The sequence below is a fragment of the Cuculus canorus genome, chromosome 33, assembly GCF_017976375.1.
Source record: "Cuculus canorus isolate bCucCan1 chromosome 33, bCucCan1.pri, whole genome shotgun sequence".
Classification (NCBI taxonomy): Eukaryota; Metazoa; Chordata; class Aves; order Cuculiformes; family Cuculidae; genus Cuculus; species Cuculus canorus.
The window spans coordinates 731,713-750,429 of record NC_071433.1 but is presented as its reverse complement, the minus strand read 5'-3'; the positions used below and the strand labels follow the sequence as shown (position 1 = coordinate 750,429).

At 56.8% G+C, this 18,717-nt stretch overlaps 1 protein-coding gene across 1 annotated transcript; it reads left to right on the top strand.

Moving 5' to 3' along the window:
* Nucleotides 1-282: 282 nt before the first annotated feature.
* LOC104066259 (deleted in malignant brain tumors 1 protein-like) lies at nt 283-18,099 on the top strand. Its single transcript, XM_054052313.1, has 15 exons — nt 283-542; nt 2,497-2,838; nt 2,943-3,272; nt 7,650-7,979; nt 8,911-9,234; nt 9,433-9,762; nt 9,990-10,319; nt 11,306-11,647; nt 13,094-13,420; nt 13,608-13,934; nt 14,493-14,822; nt 15,628-15,957; nt 16,190-16,510; nt 17,475-17,591; nt 17,715-18,099. Exons 1-15 carry the CDS (start codon nt 449-451, stop codon nt 17,855-17,857), a joined length of 4,317 nt encoding a protein of 1,438 aa, XP_053908288.1. The 5' UTR covers nt 283-448; the 3' UTR covers nt 17,858-18,099.
* The last annotated feature ends 618 nt before the right edge of the window (nt 18,100-18,717 follow it).

Sequence of the window (18,717 nt, the reverse complement as noted above, 5' to 3'; positions counted from 1 at the left end):
GGGACCTCAAAGCCCACCCATTCTCTCACAGCTGATGTTCTCTCGCACCCCAAAGCCCAACCAGATGCCCTCCAATGAAGAAAACGTAGCTCTATTGTTCCAGTTTGGGGCACAAAGGCTCAATTTAACTTGTCCAATGTCCATATCTTCTAGCAGGACACACCAGGGCAGTTGGCACGTACGAGATAGGACGTGAGCGTTGGGAGAGCTTTGTTTACTCTGGGTTTTCCTGGAACTGCTCAGTGTTTTGCAAACCAATGGTGTGGGGCAGCGGGTGACCTCCTAGCAGAGCTTCAGAGGAGCCGGACCTCCCAGTGGGGAGCAGGGTGGAGGAAGAGGAGGGCTCACTGCAGCGATCCCAGTTTCACCACTGGGACATGGGACTTGGGCGGCGTCTCTCGCAAGGAGAATACAACCTCTAGCTCACGTCCAGGCTGTGAATTTGGAGATGTCAAGTGATCTCCATCCTTCATCCAATCGCCCCAGTGGCAATGCTGGGACCATGAGCGTGAAGACCCTGCTCCTGCTGGTGTGCCTTTGGGGTGAGTGGCCTTGGCCAAGTGCTGGGTGGCCTTTTGGCCACCATAGCTCCTCCAGCCTAGTCAGCCAATGCTTCATGGAGGACAACAGAGCCAGGCAGGGGTCCTGGGCTTCTCCGGGGGGAGAGGAGTTGGGGTGGGAGGGGGAAATTGGGATGGGGGAAGCTGGTGGTGGCTTTGGAGGGAAGAGAAAGGGGGTTTATGTGAAGTTGGGAGGTGACGTATCTTGGTGGCACTCCAAGAGCCATGTGTTGCAGGTCAGCTTCTGCCCATGTGGTTTTGGCCATAATTAAAGGCTTTTGCCCCATGATTAGAGGCTCGTGCCCCATAATTAATGTTTTTTGCCCCATAATGGTGGGAATGACTGTGCTGGGTCCCATGAGAATCCCTGTATCATGAAGGTGCAGTAGAATCATGGAATGCTTTGGGTTGGAAGGAACCTCAAAGCCCACCCAGTTGCAACCGCCTGCTATGGGCAGAGATACCTCCCACTGGATCTGGTTGCTCCAAGCCCTATCCGAGCTGGTCTTGAATACTTCCAAGATGACCAAGAGCACCTCCCCAGCTTTCCTGGAGCCCCTTTCCATACTGGAAGCTGCTCCAAGGTCTCAGTGGAGCCTTCTCTTCTTCAGGCTGAACAGCCCCATCTCTCCCAGCCTGGTCCCGATGGTTGGACTTGCACGTATGTCCATGCCTGTGCTCTTTGGAAATCATTATCCATGGTGACAAAGTTTACTTACACAATGCAATCAGGTCCCTCTTGGACCTTCTCTCTGATGACACAGTTGACTTCTCAACCTGAGGTTAGGGTTCCTTTATGCGTTGTCTCCCTTCCGTTAGGGCTCTTGTGGCACCCAAGGGAACCAGTGACCATCTCACTCCACGACCCCTTTCTCCAAGAACTTTTCCACTCGTCCCCACACAGATGGACCCCCAAACTGTCACCCCTCTGCAAACAGAAGCCCAGGGTCATTGTAAGGTTTGTCAGCCACCTCCTGGGCTCCACCCAAAAGAGTAGGACCAGCAGGGTGAAGGGAGGAGATTCTATCCCTCTGCTCCGCTCTGGTGAGATCCCACCTGGAGACCTCCATCCAGTTCTGGAGTCCTCAGCACAGGAAGGACATGGAGCTCTTGGAGCAAGTCCAGAGGAGGTCACAGAGATGATCCAAAGGCTGGAGCACCTCCTGTAGGAGGACAGGGTCAGAAACTTGAGATTATTCAGCCTAGAGAAGGCTCTGGGGAGGTCTTAGAGCAGCTTCCAGTATGGAAAGGGGCTCCAGGAAAGTGGGAAGGGGCTCTTGATCATCTTGGAAGTGTTCAAGGCCAGGTTGGATGAGGCCTTCAGCACTCTGAGCCAGCAGAAGGTGTCCCCACCCATGGTAGGGAGGTGGGACTGTATGAGCTTTGAGGTCTCTTCCAATCCAAACCATTCCATCGTTCTGTGGCACCTTCATGACACAAGGATTGCCATGACACCCAGCGTGGCCATTGCCACCATGGACGTGTTCAGGGGGTTCCGCTTGGGCTGAAAATGAGCCAGAGACCATGGGAGAAGCATCAGTAATGGTATCCCTCTTCCATTCCTTGCCCTCATTCCCAGCGCTAAGATCAAGGGAGTCATCATCCCTGGAGAAAAGGGAGCTCTGGGAGAGGTTGTCCAAAGATGTGGTGGCTGCCCCATCCCTGGAGGTGTTGAAGGCCATGTTGGATGGGGCTTGGAGCAATCTGATAGAGTGGGAGGTGTCTCTGCCCATGGCAGGGGGTTAGAACTGGATGGGCATTGAGGTCCCTTCCAGCCCAAACCATTCCATGGTTCTATGGTCTGAGATGTCAAGGCAGGTATGGCATGGTCAACACCACCTTTGGAATCCCTGATGGCAGAAGCCACCTCAAACACCTGAATAGCTGAGCCCCATCCACCACCGGGGTTTCACCTCTGCTCCTCTTTCACCTCCAGGCATTGCAGATGCCGTCATCGAGAGCCAAGGGTGGCTCCTTCGCCTGGAGGGTGGCCCAGACCGCTGCGCCGGGCGGGTTGAGGTGCTTCACAACGGGACGTGGGGAACAGTGTGCGATGATGGTTGGGGTGCCCCTGAGGGTCAGGTTGTGTGCCGGCAGCTGGGCTGTGGGACGCTGCTGTCGGTGGCACCAGGAGGTCGGTACGGAGAAGGGACGGGAGAGATCTGGTTGGATGAGGTCAACTGCACCGGGGAAGAAAAGAACCTCTCAGAATGCCGAGCGCGGCCGTTGGGGGAACACAATTGCCAGCACAAGGAGGACGCCAGCGTTGAGTGCTCAGGTAGCCCAGGATGGCAGCAATCCAGCTGTGCAACCACCCCTGCATCCCTTCCTGCTGTCCTAGTGGAGGTGTCCCATCGTTCTCCAACTGTTCCTCACCTGTAGACTCCACCATCAAAGCTTTGGGCACTCTCCAGCTGCTCAACGGCCCCAACCGCTGTGCCGGGCGGGTGGAAGTGCTGCACGACCACATGTGGGGCACAGTCTGCGATGACGGCTGGGACCTGGTGGACGCGGCGGTGGTTTGTCGGCAGTTGGGCTGTGGGACAGCACTGTTGGCTACCGGTGAAGCTCACTTCGGGAAGGGCCACGATCCCATCTGGTTGGATGAGGTCAACTGCACCGGCAGGGAGGACACGCTCTTCAAGTGCTCAGCCAGCATGTGGGGGCGAAGCAACTGCTTCCATGGCGAGGACGCAGGGGTGATCTGCTCAGGTGAGGCAGTGCGCGGTGCCAGAGGGGGACCTCAGACTCCTGGGGTGGTCTAAGGGACGTGGGATGGATCTTGCATCTCCTTCAAGCCTGCTGGTCTGCAGCATCCCCTTGCAGCGCCCACAGCGTCGCCTTCACAGCAACCACAGCATCTCCTTCACAGCACCCACAGCATCTCCTTCCTTCACAGCACCCACAGCATCTCCTTCCTTCACAGCACCCACAGCATCTCCTTCACAGCACCCACAGCATCTCCTTCACAGCACCCACAGCATCTCCATCCTTCACAGCACCCACAGCATCTCCTTCACAGCACCCACAGCATCTCCTTCACAGCACCCACAGCATCTCCTTCACAGCACCCACAGCATCTCCTTCCTTCACAACACCCACAGCATCTCCTTCACAGCACCCACAGCATCTCCTTCACAGCACCCACAGCATCTCCGTCCTTCACAGCACCCACAGCATCTCCTTCACAGCACCCACAGCATCCTCCTTCACAGCACCCACAGCATCTCCTTCCTTCACAGCACCCACAGCATCTCCTTCACAGCACCCACAGCATCTCCTTCACAGCACCCACAGCATCTCCTTCACAGCACCCACAGCATCTCCTTCACAGCACCCACAGCATCTCCTTCCTTCACAGCACCCACAGCATCTCCTTCACAGCACCCACAGCATCTCCTTCACAGCACCCACAGCATCTCCTTCACAGCACCCACAGCATCTCCTTCACAGCACCCACAGCATCTACCTCCTTCACAGCACCCACAGCATCTCCTTCACAGCACCCACAGCATCTCCTTCACAGCACCCACAGCATCTCCTTCCTTCACAGCACCCACAGCATCTCCTTCACAGCACCCACAGCATCTCCTTCCTTCACAGCACCCACAGCATCTCCTTCACAGCACCCACAGCATCTCCTTCACAGCACCCACAGCATCTCCTTCACAGCACCCACAGCATCTCCTTCACAGCACCCACAGCATCTCCTTCCTTCACAGCACCCACAGCATCTCCTTCCTTCACAGCACCCACAGCATCTCCTTCACAGCACCCACAGCATCACCTTCACAGCACCCACAGCATCTCCTTCACAGCACCCACAGCATCTCCTTCCTTCACAGCACCCACAGCATCTCCTTCCTTCACAGCACCCACAGCATCTCCTTCACAGCACCCACAGCATCTCCTTCCTTCACAGCACCCACAGCATCTCCTTCACAGCACCCACAGCATCTCCTTCCTTCACAGCACCCACAGCATCTCCTTCACAGCACCCACAGCATCTCCTCCACAGCACCCACAGCATCTCCTTCACAGCACCCACAGCATCTCCTTCCTTCACAGCACCCACAGCATCTCCTTCACAGCACCCACAGCATCTCCTTCCTTCACAGCACCCACAGCATTTCCTTCCTTCACAGCACCCACAGCATCTCCTTCACAGCACCCACAGCATCTCCTTCCTTCACAGCACCCACAGCATTCTCCTTCACAGCACCCACAGCATCTCCTTCACAGCACCCACAGCATCTCCTTCACAGCACCCACAGCATCTCCTTCACAGCACCCACAGCATCTCCTTCCTTCACAGCACCCACAGCATCTCCTTCACAGCACCCACAGCATCTCCTTCCTTCACAGCACCCACAGCATCTCCTTCCTTCACAGCACCCACAGCATCTCCTTCCTTCACAGCACCCACAGCATCTCCTTCCTTCACAGCACCCACAGCTTCTCCTTCACAGCACCCACAGCATCTCCTTCACAGCACCCACAGCATCTCCTTCACAGCACCCACAGCATCTCCTTCACAGCACCCACAGCATCTCCTTCCTTCACAGCACCCACAGCATCTCCTTCCTTCACAGCACCCACAGCATCTCTTTCACAGCACCCACAGCATCTCCTTCACAGCACCCACAGCATCTCCTTCACAGCACCCACAGCATCTCTTTCACAGCACCCACAGCATCTCCTTCCTTCACAGCACCCACAGCATCTCCATCCTTCACAGCACCCACAGCATCTCCTTCACAGCACCCACAGCATCTCCTTCACAGCACCCACAGCATCTCCTTCCTTCACAGCACCCACAGCATCTCCTTCACAGCACCCACAGCATCTCCTTCCTTCACAGCACCCACAGCATCTCCTCCACAGCACCCACAGCATCTCCTTCCTTCACAGCACCCACAGCATCTCCTTCCTTCACAGCACCCACAGCATCTCCTCCACAGCACCCACAGCATCTCCTTCCTTCACAGCACCCACAGCATCTCCTGCACAGCACCCACAGCATCTCCTTCACAGCACCCACAGCATCTCCTTCCTTCACAGCACCCACAGCATCTCTTTCACAGCACCCACAGCATCTCCTTCACAGCACCCACAGCATCTCCGTCCTTCACAGCACCCACAGCATCTCCTTCCTTCACAGCACCCACAGCATCTCCTTCCTTCACAGCACCCACAGCATCTCTTTCACAGCACCCACAGCATCTCCTTCACAGCACCCACAGCATCTCCTTCCTTCACAGCACCCACAGCATCTCCTTCACAGCACCCACAGCATCTCTTTCACAGCACCCACAGCATCTCCTTCACAGCACCCACAGCATCTCTTTCACAGCACCCACAGCATCTCCGTCCTTCACAGCACCCACAGCATCTCCTTCCTTTACAGCACCCACAGCATCTCTTTCACAGCACCCACAGCATCTCCTCCACAGCACCCACAGCATCTCCTCCACAGCACCCACAGCATCTCCTTCACAGCACCCACAGCATCTCCTTCACAGCACCCACAGCATCTCCTTCCTTCACAGCACCCACAGCATCTCCTTCACAGCACCCACAGCATCTCCTTCCTTCACAGCACCCACAGCATCTCCTTCCTTCACAGCACCCACAGCATCTCCTTCACAGCACCCACAGCATCTCCTTCCTTCACAGCACCCACAGCATCTCCGTCCTTCACAGCACCCACAGCATCTCTTTCACAGCACCCACAGCATCTCCTTCACAGCACCCACAGCATCTCCGTCCTTCACAGCACCCACAGCATCTCTTTCACAGCACCCACAGCATCTCCTTCACAGCACCCACAGCATCTCCGTCCTTCACAGCACCCACAGCATCTCCGTCCTTCACAGCACCCACAGCATCTCTTTCACAGCACCCACAGCATCTCTTTCACAGCACCCACAGCATCTCCTTCACAGCACCCACAGCATCTCCTTCCTTCACAGCACCCACAGCATCTCCTTCCTTCACAGCACCCACAGCATCTCCTTCCTTCACAGCACCCACAGCATCTCCTCCACAGCACCCACAGCATCTCCTTCACAGCACCCACAGCATCTCCTTCACAGCACCCACAGCATCCCCTGTGCAGCACTGGATCCAAGGGAATGGTGGACACATCTCAGCAGATTCCCAACCTTGGATCTGTGTGTCTGACAGGGAGAGGAGGTTGTCCTGAGAACAGACCATCTATGGTGGTGGTGGTGGTGGTGCTCCGTCACCCATTGAGGTGCGGTAGGACACTGGAGGTGTCTTATTGACCATGAAGGACATCCATGACGCAAAGTCCTACACCAGGGCTGGGGCAATCCAATCCCGAACATAGATCCATGGAGAATGGGTTGGGAGCAGCCCTGAGGAGAAGGTCCTGGGGTGGTGGGGGAGGAAAAGCTCCAGATGAACCAGCAAAGTGCACTCGCAGCCCAGAAACCATATCTTGGGTGGCATCCGAATCAGTGGGACCAGAGGGAGGGGGTTCTGCCCCTCTGCTCTGCTTGGATGAGACCTCCACCTGCAGCCCTGCATCCAGTTCTAGAGTCCTCAGCATGAGAAGACATTGAGCTGTTGGAGCGAGTCCAGAGGAGGCCACGGAGATGATCCAAGGGTTGGAGAACCTCACATCTGAGGAGAGGTGGAACAGGTTGCAAAGAAGTAGTGGCTGTCCCATCCCTGGAGGTGTTCAAGGCCAGGCTGGATGAGCTTTGAGCAACCTGATCCAGTGGAAGGTGGTCCAGCCCATGGCAGGGAGGTTTGAACTCACTTGGATCTTAGGTCACTTCCATCCCAACCTGTTCCATGGTTCCATAAGAAGGTTCCATAAGAAGGTTCCATAAGAAGGTTCCAAGGTTCCATAAGAAGGTTCCAAGGTTCCATAAGAAGGTTCCATAAGAAGGTTCCATAAGGGGCAACAAAGCCCCTTTGTGAAGCCACCCTTCAAAACCTATTTTCAGGATGATACTACGCGTTGCAGGCACTCGGGCAGTAGGTTGGGTGCTCCTGATGGGTAGAGGATGCTCAAGGTTGATTCTCCTGCTGGACTCACCCTTTCGTTGTCCTTGGCAGCTTCAGGGATGTCGGTGGCCACCGAGCTCCGCCTGGCCAACGGTTCGACCCGGTGCAACGGCCGAGTGGAGGTCACCCACGATGGCACCTGGGTTGCTTTGTGCGACGAGGGATGGGGCTTGGCTGAAGCTCGTGTGGCCTGCAGGCAGCTGGGCTGCGGGCGAGCGCTGGCAGCTCCTGGTGGGTCACACTTTGGCCATGGACCCAGTCAAACGTGGCCCAACATCGTGAGCTGCGTGGGGACTGAGACCACGCTTTCCATGTGCAAGGTGAAGCCCCGTGGCAGTGGCATTTGTCACCACGGAGGAGAAGCCAGCGTGGTGTGTGCAGGTAATGCCCGCGGGAGCGATGCGGTGGGAGAAATGGGGGTCTTGGTCCATCAGCTTGGCTTTCCATCTCTGCAAGCATCCATAGATGATGTGTCCTCCTCATGGGTGCTTCCACCGTGGGGTGTCTGAGGTGTTGGATGGGTTGTTGGTGATGCCAGTGGGTGGCATGATGGAATGGTTTGGGTTGGAAGGGACCTCAAAGCCCATCCAGTTCCACCCTCTGCCAAAGGCAGGGACACCTCCCACTGGATCAGATTGCTCCAAGCCCCATCCAACTTGGCCTTCAGCACCTCCAGGGATGGAGCAGCTACCACTTTTCTGGGCAACATCTCCTGGAGTTCCCTTTTCTCCAGCAGTGGCCCAAGAGGGTGATGGTTCCCTTGATCGTAATGGTGGGAATGAGGGCAAAGGATGCGAAGGAGATCCCATCACTGCTGCTTCTCCCATGGTCCCTGGCTCATTTTCAGCCCAAGTGGAAACCCCTGAGCATCTCCATGGTGGGAATGACCATGCTGGATCCCACAGGAATCCCTCTTTCATGAAGGTGTCATAGAATGATGGAATGGTTTTGGTTGGAAGGGGCCTCAAACTCCATCCAGTTCAAACCCCCTGCATGGACAGGGACACTTCCCACCGGATCAGGTTGTTCCAAGCCCCATGCAAGCTGGTCTTCAACACCTCCAGCGATGAGGTAGCCACCACTTCTCTGGGCAACCTGGGCCAGGGCCTCCCCATCCTTACAGGGATGAGGTCATGGGGCGTCTTGCAGCTCCTTGTCTCTCTACCAGGAGGTGCTGGAGACCAGCAGCTCCTTTTTACAGGCATCAGATGAGCTTGGTGCCACATTTGTTGACCTCAGAAGGTGCCAGGTCTGGTTTGCTCGCCTGGAGGACTCAGTGCGCTGCTCCTTTCTCCATTTTTCCCTCTGTTAGATAATTCGGAGGGTGACCAGATCCGGCTGGTGAACTTCAACAGCCGCTGCGCTGGTAGGGTTGAGATCTTCCACAACAAGCGGTGGGGGACGGTGTGCGATGACAACTGGGATCTGCTGGACGCCGAGGTTGTCTGCCGGCAGCTGGACTGCGGGCGAGCACTGTCAGCTCCAGGAAGGGCTCAGTTTGGGCGCGGGGACAACATCATCTGGATGGATGAGGTGAACTGCACGGGGAAGGAGAACATGTTGTCCACCTGCCATGCCCGCCCGTGGGGCATCAATAACTGCTACCACGGGGAAGACGCTGGTGTGGTTTGCTCAGGTGAGCTCCAACAAGGACAGGGTTGGATGTTGGGATGGTGGTGGCATGCCCCCAAGCGAGGCTGGGGTCAACACCAGCAGGTGTTGGGTGTCCCTTGTGGTGATAGGAACTCTCCTGTCCTCTCCTCCTTATTGCTTTAAATTGGAAGAGGATAATCGCGGTGAGAAATGACATTAATGATGTGTCGGGTGTTTGCAGACGCACTCATTCCTGAGCCGGCTCCTCTTCGTCTGGTGAACGGTTCCCACCGCTGCGCTGGCCGAGTTGAGGTGTTCTACCACGATCAGTGGGGAGGTGTCTGCGACCACAGCTGGGATATGCGGGATGCTGAGGTCGTGTGCCGGCAGCTGGTCTGTGGGACAGCGCTGCCGGCATCAGAAGGGGCGGACTTTGGCGTTGGACCTCCGCAAGTCTGGTTGGATGACGTGAACTGCCAGGGGACGGAGGAGACCCTTAGGAAATGCCAGACCAGCCCGTGGGGAGAGAGCAGCTGCAGCCACGGCAAGCACGCCAGTGCCGTGTGCTCAGGTGGGTTCCACCCCAGCATCAATGATGGGTTGGGGTGCACCAGTCATTCCCACCATCCCATCTGCAAGCAAGGTGCCAGCTTCATCCCAAGTGCTTCCAACCCCCTTGAGAAGTGCCTCCATGGGGTGAGAATGAGACGTTGTCGGTCCAGCGGCGCTGAACCACAAGGTCCTTCCTCTTCCCACAGCACATTTGGATGCTCTGAACATCTCCCCACCTCTTTGCAGGTTCAGATGCTTCCAGGTTTGATCCAGTGCGGCTGGTTGGAGGCCCTGGGCGCTGCGCAGGGAGGGTGGAGGTGTTCCACAACGAGAAATGGGGGACGGTGTGCGATGACAGCTGGGATTTCATTGATGCCGCCGTGGTGTGCCGGCAGCTGGACTGTGGGGTGGTGATTACGGCGCCGCGGCAGGCACACTTCGGGCAGGGAGAAGGTCCCATCTGGTTGGATGACGTACGCTGCACGGGGACAGAGCCTGCCCTCTCCGAATGCAAAGCCAAGGGTTGGGGCATCCATGGATGCAAGCACGGAGAAGATGCTGGCGTGGTGTGCTCTGGTAAGAACCACATGTCCTCTGGACCATACCATGGTCCTTGAGATTGAGTTTGGCTCTGCTTTCCCTTGGGGTGCAAAGGCTTGAGATGCTGGAAGAGTTTGAAGGTAGCCTGGAGATCCTTTGCTTGGAGATCAGCCCTTTGTCGTCCATCCTGGTGGAAGTGGGCAACCACATGCATGAAGAGGTCTTCTCCCATCAAAGCTGGCCACGTGGGCCAGGATCTTGGTGGGAGGTGTCCCTGCCCATGGCAGGGGCATTGGAATTAGATGATCTTTAACATCCCTTCCAACTCAAACCGTTCTATGATTCTGTGATCCAAGGGCTGGAGGACGTCTCATATAAGGACGGTGGGAGAATGGGAGTCATTCAGCCTGGAGAAGAGAAGGCTCCATGGAGACCTTAGAACAGATTCCCGTATGGAAAGGGGCTCCAGGGAAGCTGGGGAGGGCCTCTTGATCAGAGAGTGCAGGGATAGGACAAGGAGAATGCTTTTGAGGTGAAAGAGGGGAGGTTGGGATGAGATCTTGGGAAGAAATGGTGGGTGCTGGGATCTTCTCCCAAGGAACAAGGGATAGGATGAGAGGAAATGGACTCAAGTTGCACCAAGGGAGGTTTAGGTTGGATATTGGGAAATATTCCTTCATGGAAAGGGTTGGCAAGCACTGACGAAGCTGCCCAGGACAGTGGTGGAGTTTCTGTCCCTGAAGGTGTTCAAAGAACACGTAGAGGTGGCACTTGGGGACGTGGTTTAGTTGCCACATTTAGTCCACGGTTGGACTGAATGAGCTTAGAGGATCTTCTCCAACCTCATTGATTCCACGATTCCATGAGTCTAAGAGCATCCTTGACCTCCAAGGTGTTGCTAGAAGAGCATCTTTGACCCTCAAGGCTGCTCAGAGCCTTGTCTACACCCATGGATGGTAGCTGGAGGTTTCACAGGGCAGAAGGTATCTGATTAATGTTACCTCTTCTCTCTGATGTCGTAGGATCCGGCATTTCTGACCTCACAAGCCTCCGCCTGGTGAACAACTCAGACCCGTGCTCCGGGACACTTGAAGTCTTTCACGACCAGCGCTGGGGTGGCATCTGCACTGACGGCTGGGACCTGGCTGAAGCCCACGTTGTGTGTCGGCAGTTGGGCTGCGGGGCGGCGCGCTCAGCCGTGGAGTCTACCTGGTCCGGGACAGGAGATGGCCTCATCTGGGTGGATGCCGTGGAGTGCAGCGGGACAGAGGTGTCGCTCTTTGAGTGCAAGGTCAAGCTCTGGGGTGCTGAGAGCTGCAAGTCCAAAGGGCACGCGGGTGTCTCATGCTCTGGGGCTGCAGATGGTGAGTCCTTCTCCATGAAGACAACGCAGTCAGAACATATTCACCCATCCAGCTCTTTGCCTTGGCTCAAAACCCCTTTGCTACTGCAGTTCCACCAGCGAGCAGGTGGTGTTTTCCATTTTGAGGTCTACCAATCCATAGCTTCCATCATGCAAAGTGTTGGAAACCCCAAAGCCTGGAAGATGTGGGGTTTCCACCACACACAAAGAGCTCAGGCACACAAGCGTTGTTGCCGCACAGCCTCTACTCCTCAGGGAGACCCTTCTCTTCACCAATGTCTTCCTTGCTTGGTGTCTCCATGTCTGACGTCCTCATGAGTATCCTCACGTCATGGGAACTCCTTGGGACCTTGGCCAACTTCACAACCCACTGTGCATGGTCTGAGCAGGGTTGTGCCAAGAGTTGTCCGTGTGTACCTGCAGGGTGCAGCACAAGTTCTGCATGGAATCACGGAACGGGTTGGATTGGAAAGGATCTCAAAGCCCATCCAGTTCCAACCCTGTGCCATGGGCAGGGACACCTCCCACTGGATCCGGTTGCTCCAAGCCCCATCCAACCTGGCCTTGAACACCTCCATGGTTGGGGCAGCCGCCACTTCCCTGGTCAGCCTGAGCCACCCCACCCTCAGAGGAGAACACTTCTTCCTAAGATCTCATCTCAATCTTCCCTCTTTCAATCCAAACCCATTCCCTCCCATCCCATCTCTGCACTCTTGTGCTGGTGGCCTCCATTCAAGGCTCCTCCAATGGAAGGTCCATCACTAGACAGCCAGGCCTATCTGGCCAGGATTGACTGTCCTCTCTTTCTGTTTGTAGATTTGGATCTGAGGAGCTTGAAGTCCTGGCAGCTGGTGAACGGGTCCCATCGCTTCACTGGGAGGGTGGAGGTCTTTCACAGTCAGCAGTGGGGGGATGGTCTGCCACAACAGGCGGGACCTGAAGGACCTCAGAGCAGTTCTCCATACAGAAAAAAAGGAAAGCTAGGGAGGAGGTCTTGATCATCTCGGAGATGTCCAAGACCAGGTTGGATAGGGCTTTGAGAATCTGATCCGATGGGAGGTGTCTTTGCCCATGGCAGGGTGGTTTGAATTGGATGGGCTTTGAGGTCCCTTCCAACCCAAACCATCCTATGAGTCTGGAAGCTTCATATGCCTCATCGTTGGAAGTACTCAAAGTCCAGTTGGGTCTTTGAGAACCTGATTCAGCGGAAGGTCTCCCTGCGCATGGAAGACAAGTTGGACTGGAAGGGCTTTTAGATGCCTTCCAACCCCAAATCATCAGTGACTTGGTGACCTTGGGGCAGCCAGGCATCACACCAAGGGTTTCATCTCCATGGTAGGGCAGCAGAATTTGGCCACCTTCATGGAGGCTTATGGGGTGATGGAGGTAGAGATGGTCCAAGGATGTTCTCCAGCCATGTTCTCACACATTTCCTTCTCCAAAATAGGAAGCAACTCCGACTTGGCCGAGCTGCGGCTGGTGAATGGGATGCACCGCTGCGCTGGGAGGGTGGAAGTTCTCCACGCCGGGCAGTGGGGGACAATCTGTGATGACAACTGGAACCTTCTCGATGCGGCAGTGGTGTGCAGGCAGCTGGGCTGTGGCAGGGCCACCGCAGCGCCCGGCCAGGCTCGCTTCGGGCAGGGCATGGGACGTATCTGGTTGGATGATCTGAGCTGCACCGGGAATGAGGACAACCTCAGCCAGTGCCAAGCCCGTCCCTGGGGAGAGAACAACTGCAACCATCGAGAAGACGCAGGCGTGGTGTGCTCAGGTAGGTCCTGCTCCCGCAATAGGAGGTCCTACAGGTCCATCCTGCATCCCGGAGTGATGCTGCAGCAGGTTGGTCATCTTTTCTTGAAGCAGGAAGCCCTTCTTGGGGTAGGGAGCCCCTAAAGCCCCAAACCTGGGTGTTGGCACCAACACCACAACCCACCGTGATGGTTCTGCATCATCTCCAGGTGATGCCACAACTAACAAATCGACCGTCCGGCTGGTGGGTGGCTCTCATCGCTGCGCTGGGAGGGTGGAGATCTTCCACAACCAGGAGTGGGGGACGGTGTGCGATGACAGCTGGGACCTGAACGACGCCGAGGTGGTTTGCAGACAGCTGGGCTGCGGCCGGGCCATGGCAGCGCCAGCAGAAGCTTTCTTTGGGAGAGGGATGGACCCTATCTGGCTGGACAGGGTGGCTTGCCAAGGCACAGAGAACACCCTCGAGGAGTGTCGGGCGAGGCGGTGGGGAACCAGCTGCAGCCATGAAGAAGACGCCAGCGCTGTCTGCTCAGGTGAGGCTTAGTCCTGCATGGTCCCAAAGCATCCAGCTTGGAGATGTTTCCCCGCCTTAGAAAAAGCCCTCTCTTCTGCTTCTCCCATCCCTAGAGATGTTCAAGGCCATGTTGGATGAAGCCTTGAGTAACCTGATCCAGTGGGAAGTGTCCTTGCCCATGGCATGGGGTGGAACTGGGTGGGGTTTGAGGTCTCTTCCAACCCAAATCACTCCACGAGTCTATGAAACATAGATGCCTGATGGCCAAACATAGAAGCTTATGAAGCCCCAAGAGACATGGTGACCTGCACCTCTCAGTCTGGAGGTCAAACAGGTTCTGGTGGTGCTTATGAAGCTCCAAGGGCCATTCCTGCCTGTACTTCTCAGTCTGGAGGACAAACGTAGGTGTCTGGTGATGCTTATGGAGCCCCAAGGGCCATGCCTGCAGGCAGGGCTTAAGCCAGGACCTCTCCTCCCATCCCACCACGGTTGAGCATCTCCCCTAGGTTGCACCTTGGCTGAACACTCCTTACCCATGTGGTCCTCCATGCTGCATCACCTGCTTCTCTGCCCACAGATCCAACCAGGACAGAGGTGGCAGAGGTCCGCCTGGCCAATGGACCAAGCCGTTGTGCTGGCAGGGTGGAAGTTCTCCACGCCGGGGAGTGGGGGACAATCTGTGATGACAACTGGGACCTGCTTGATGCGGCGGTGGTGTGCAGGCAGCTGGGCTGTGGTCAGGCCACTGCAGCATCCGGCCGGGCTCGCTTTGGGCAGGGGACTGGGCACATCTGGTTGGATGATCTGAGCTGCACTGGCGACGAGGACAACCTCAGCCAGTGCCAAGCCCGTCCCTGGGGAGAAAGCAACTGCAACCATGAAGAAGACGCTGGTGTGGTGTGCTCAGGTAGGTCCCATCCTCCATTACAGGGTATCCAGGGTGGGGCAGGAGGGTCTACAGCCTCAAATTGCACCAGAGGAGGTTTAGGTTAGATATTGGAGAATGTTCCTTCATGGAAAGGGTTGCCCAGAGAGGTGGTGGATTCTCCATCCCTGGAGGGCTTCAAAGAACATGTAGAGGTGGCACTTGGGGACATGGTTTAGAGGGCATGGTGGGGTTGGGCTGGATGAGCTTGGAGGTCTTCTCCGACCTCAATGGTTCTGTGATTCTATGAAGATGTCCCTACCCATGATTGGAGGTTGGATCTGGATGACCTTTAAGGTCCTTTCCAACCCAAAACTTTCCACGGTGGGACTGGGCTGAAGGTTGGACTGCATGAACTCGGAGGTCTTCACCAGAATTCATGCTTCTGTCCCGCACCTGGGGTGATACTCATCCTGGAAAGGCGTTGGCGTTGGGGTTGTAGACTCTTTTTGGCCAGGCTTCCCCTCACTTCAGCAAGACGTTCCCACCCCGTCCACACCCACCAACTCATTGCCACCTCCACCCACATCCTCGTGGCACTGAGAGCCAAGCTCTGTCTCAAGGAGACCCCAAATCTGAGCCTGGACTCCATAGCCTGGTCCACATGGAGGACTCACCACCACTTTAGGGTGTGAAGGTGGAACTGAAGTCCATTCCCCTGGCCATGCTCCTCTGGAAGGGTTGGGGGTTGCACCCCTAGGTGGGACCAGAAGAACTCCGGATATTCACGCTGGCGTCTGGTTTAGGGACCTTTGTTCTCCTTGTCCAACTGGGTTTCTCCTGGCAGGTGCCAACATCACAGAGGAGATACAGATCCGCTTGGCCAACGGCCCCAACCGCTGTGCCGGGAGGGTGGAGGTGCTTCACGACCATGAGTGGGGAACCATCTGCGATGACAGCTGGGATCTGAAGGATGCCAAGGTGGTCTGCAGGCAGCTGGACTGTGGCATGGCTGTGGTGGCCCCTGGCCAAGCTCACTTTGGGCAAGGGTCAGACCCCATCTGGTTGGACGAGGTGGAGTGCACCGGGACAGAGACCACCTTCTCCCAGTGCAACTTGGGTGGCTGGGGCCTCCATAACTGCAACCATGAGGAGGACGCGGCAGTCGTGTGCTCAGGTGGTCATGGGGAGAAGCTTGGACCTCAACAAAGGGGTCGATCCAGGTGTGGGTGGTGAGAAGGGCTGGTGGGACATCGGTGATGACCATGACCTTGCAAAGGAGCTGCAGGTGGAGGTGGCACATGGTGTTCCATGCCCATCCTTGCACATGTGTGCACCTTGCATGCCCATCCTCATCTTCATGTGGGCTTTGGAGGTGCCACCTCACCCCCTTGTGTCCTTCCTCGCAGGCACGAACCCCTTGCAGGTCCGGGTGAAGGACGGTCCTGGTCCCTGCGCGGGGCAGGTGGAGGTGCTCTACAATGGGACCTGGCATGGGGTCTGCAGCAATGGCTGGAGCTTGCTGGAAGCCGGCGTGGTCTGCAAGCAGCTGGGCTGTGGGCAAGCCCTGGCGGCACCCGTTGGAGCCCACCAGGATGGGAGGACTTTGTTGGAGGGGTTGAGCTGCCACGGGACAGAGTCCTTGCTCCTGGAGTGCCAGCAGAGTGGGATGGGGCCAGGGCTGTGCGAGCAGGGCTCAGTGGCCGGCGTGGTGTGCATGAAGCCCAAAGGTGAGTGGTGGGGTCCTGTGGTGCCCACGCTGGGCTTGGGGAATGGTGCCAAGGTGAGAAGAATCGGTGAAGGTCGTGGATGCTCATTGAGCTCCTGAGGGCCCTGCCAAGGGGAAGCACCTCGTTTTCCATCAGCCTTGGGAGCATCAGAGATTGTTTCTCCACCCCAAAACACGCACATCCCTCCTCTCTATAAATCTTGGAGGCCATGGGCCCTCTGGAAGTCATCCCAGGCCAACTCAGGTTGTGGTAGAGCTGTGAGAGATTTGAAGGATGGAGGAGGGCCAACACTAGGTCTGTGTGGGCTGTAGGACCTCAAACCCAAAGTGGGACATCACACAGGTGGGTCTATAAGCAGCAGGAGCATGGAAAGCTCCTCCAACCCCACCATCCCATCACCCAGGGTAATAGGTCTTAAGGAAAGGCCAACTCCAACACTGGTAGATGGACACGAGCCACCAGACCATGTTCAGTGTTGGGTTTCTTGCTCTGGTCCTGGGTGGAGATGGGATCCCGAAGGTAAAGGCGGTGGATGCTCATGCCAGAGAGCTCCTGAGGGCCCTCTCAAGAGGAAGCACCTCGCTTTCCATCACCCTTGAGAGCATCAGAGATGGTTTCTCCACCCCAAACACACTCATCCCTCTTATTTCTAAGTCTTGGAGGCCATGGGTGCTCTGGAAGTCACCCCAGGCCAACTCAGATAGGTTGTAGTAGAGCTGGGACAGCCTTGATGGATGGAGGATCGTCTGTGTGGGCTGTAGGACCTCAAAACCAAAAGAAGACATCACATTGGATAGCTGAGGTGGATTTATGAGCAGCAGGAGCATGGAAAGTTCCTCCAACCCCACCATTCCATCACTTATCCTTCCCGTCTCTAAGTCTTGGAGACCAAATCATCTCCTGCAGAGCCTCTGGGGTCACTCCAGGAGATGAGATCCCAAGTCCTTTCTCCTCCCAACCCCAGGTTCTTCTTCATCTTGCTCGGTGCTGGTAGCGCTGGTGGCACTGGTGATGGTGCTGAGTGGGGTCCTGTTATGGCTCAACCTGCAGAGGAGGTTCATGGCAGCAGCTCAGCCTGGAGGTGACAATCCCATCCCCACACGTGTCCCCAACTCACGGTCCCAGCACAAACTACCCCAGCTCCCATGGGGAGAGGGATCAGCTGAAGCCCAGCGACAATCCCATTGTCCCTTCCACCCCACAGCCCACCAGTCCCCAGGCCACCACAGCTCCTCAGCGACCTCCTTCCAGTCCATGGGGGCCATCTACCACCCCGCCAAGTCAGAAGCTCCTGAGGACATCGACGTGGAGACCACACAGCTGATGAAGGACGATGCTGCCCCGTGATGCCAGCACCCACAGGGACCTCACAGGGCTCCTGCTGCTCCCTGGAGGTCCAGAGGACCATGAAACCATAGCTGATGGACAGAATGTTCAAAACCAGGGACACACCAGGAATAGTGGAATGGGCCAACGAAGTGTTTCACAACCCACGGACATTTGTTTACACCCTTCTCCTCCCACGGCCCCCGAAGACCCTGGAGGCCCTGGAGCAGAAGGAAGGCTGCAACCCAATTAAAAGGTTACTTCCAGCCCACTATGCGTGATGGGTGTGAGAGCACCTGAGTCTCTTCCACGCTCCTCAGACAGCGCTCCAGGGGACTCTGGGAGGCTCCTGGGGCTTTCTACAGGGCTCCAGGGGATTCAGGGAGGACCGTGGGGCTCTCTACAGTGCCCCAGGGGATTCTGGGAGCCTCCTGGGACTCTCTACAGGGTTCCAGGGGATTCTGGGAGCCTCCTGGGGCTCTCTACAGGGCTCCCGGGGACTCTGGGAGCCTCCTGGGGCTCTCTACGGGGCTCCCGGGGACTCTGTGAGGCTCCTCGGGCGCTCTACAGTGCCCCAGGGCATTCTGGGAGCCTCCTGGGGCTCTCTACGGGGCTCCCGGGGACTCTGGGAGCCTCCTGGAGCTCTCTAAAGTGCCCCAGGGCATTCTGGGAGCCTCCTGGGGCTCTCTACAGGGCTCCCTGGGACTCTGGGAGCCTCCTGGGGCTCTCTACAGTGCCCCAGGGCATTCTGGGAGCCTCCTGGGGCTCTCTACAGGGCTCCCGGGGACTCTGGGAGCCTCCTGGGGCTTTCTACAGGGTTCCCGGGGACTCTGGGAGGCTCCTGGGGCTCTCTACAGTGCCCCAGGGCATTCTGGGAGCCT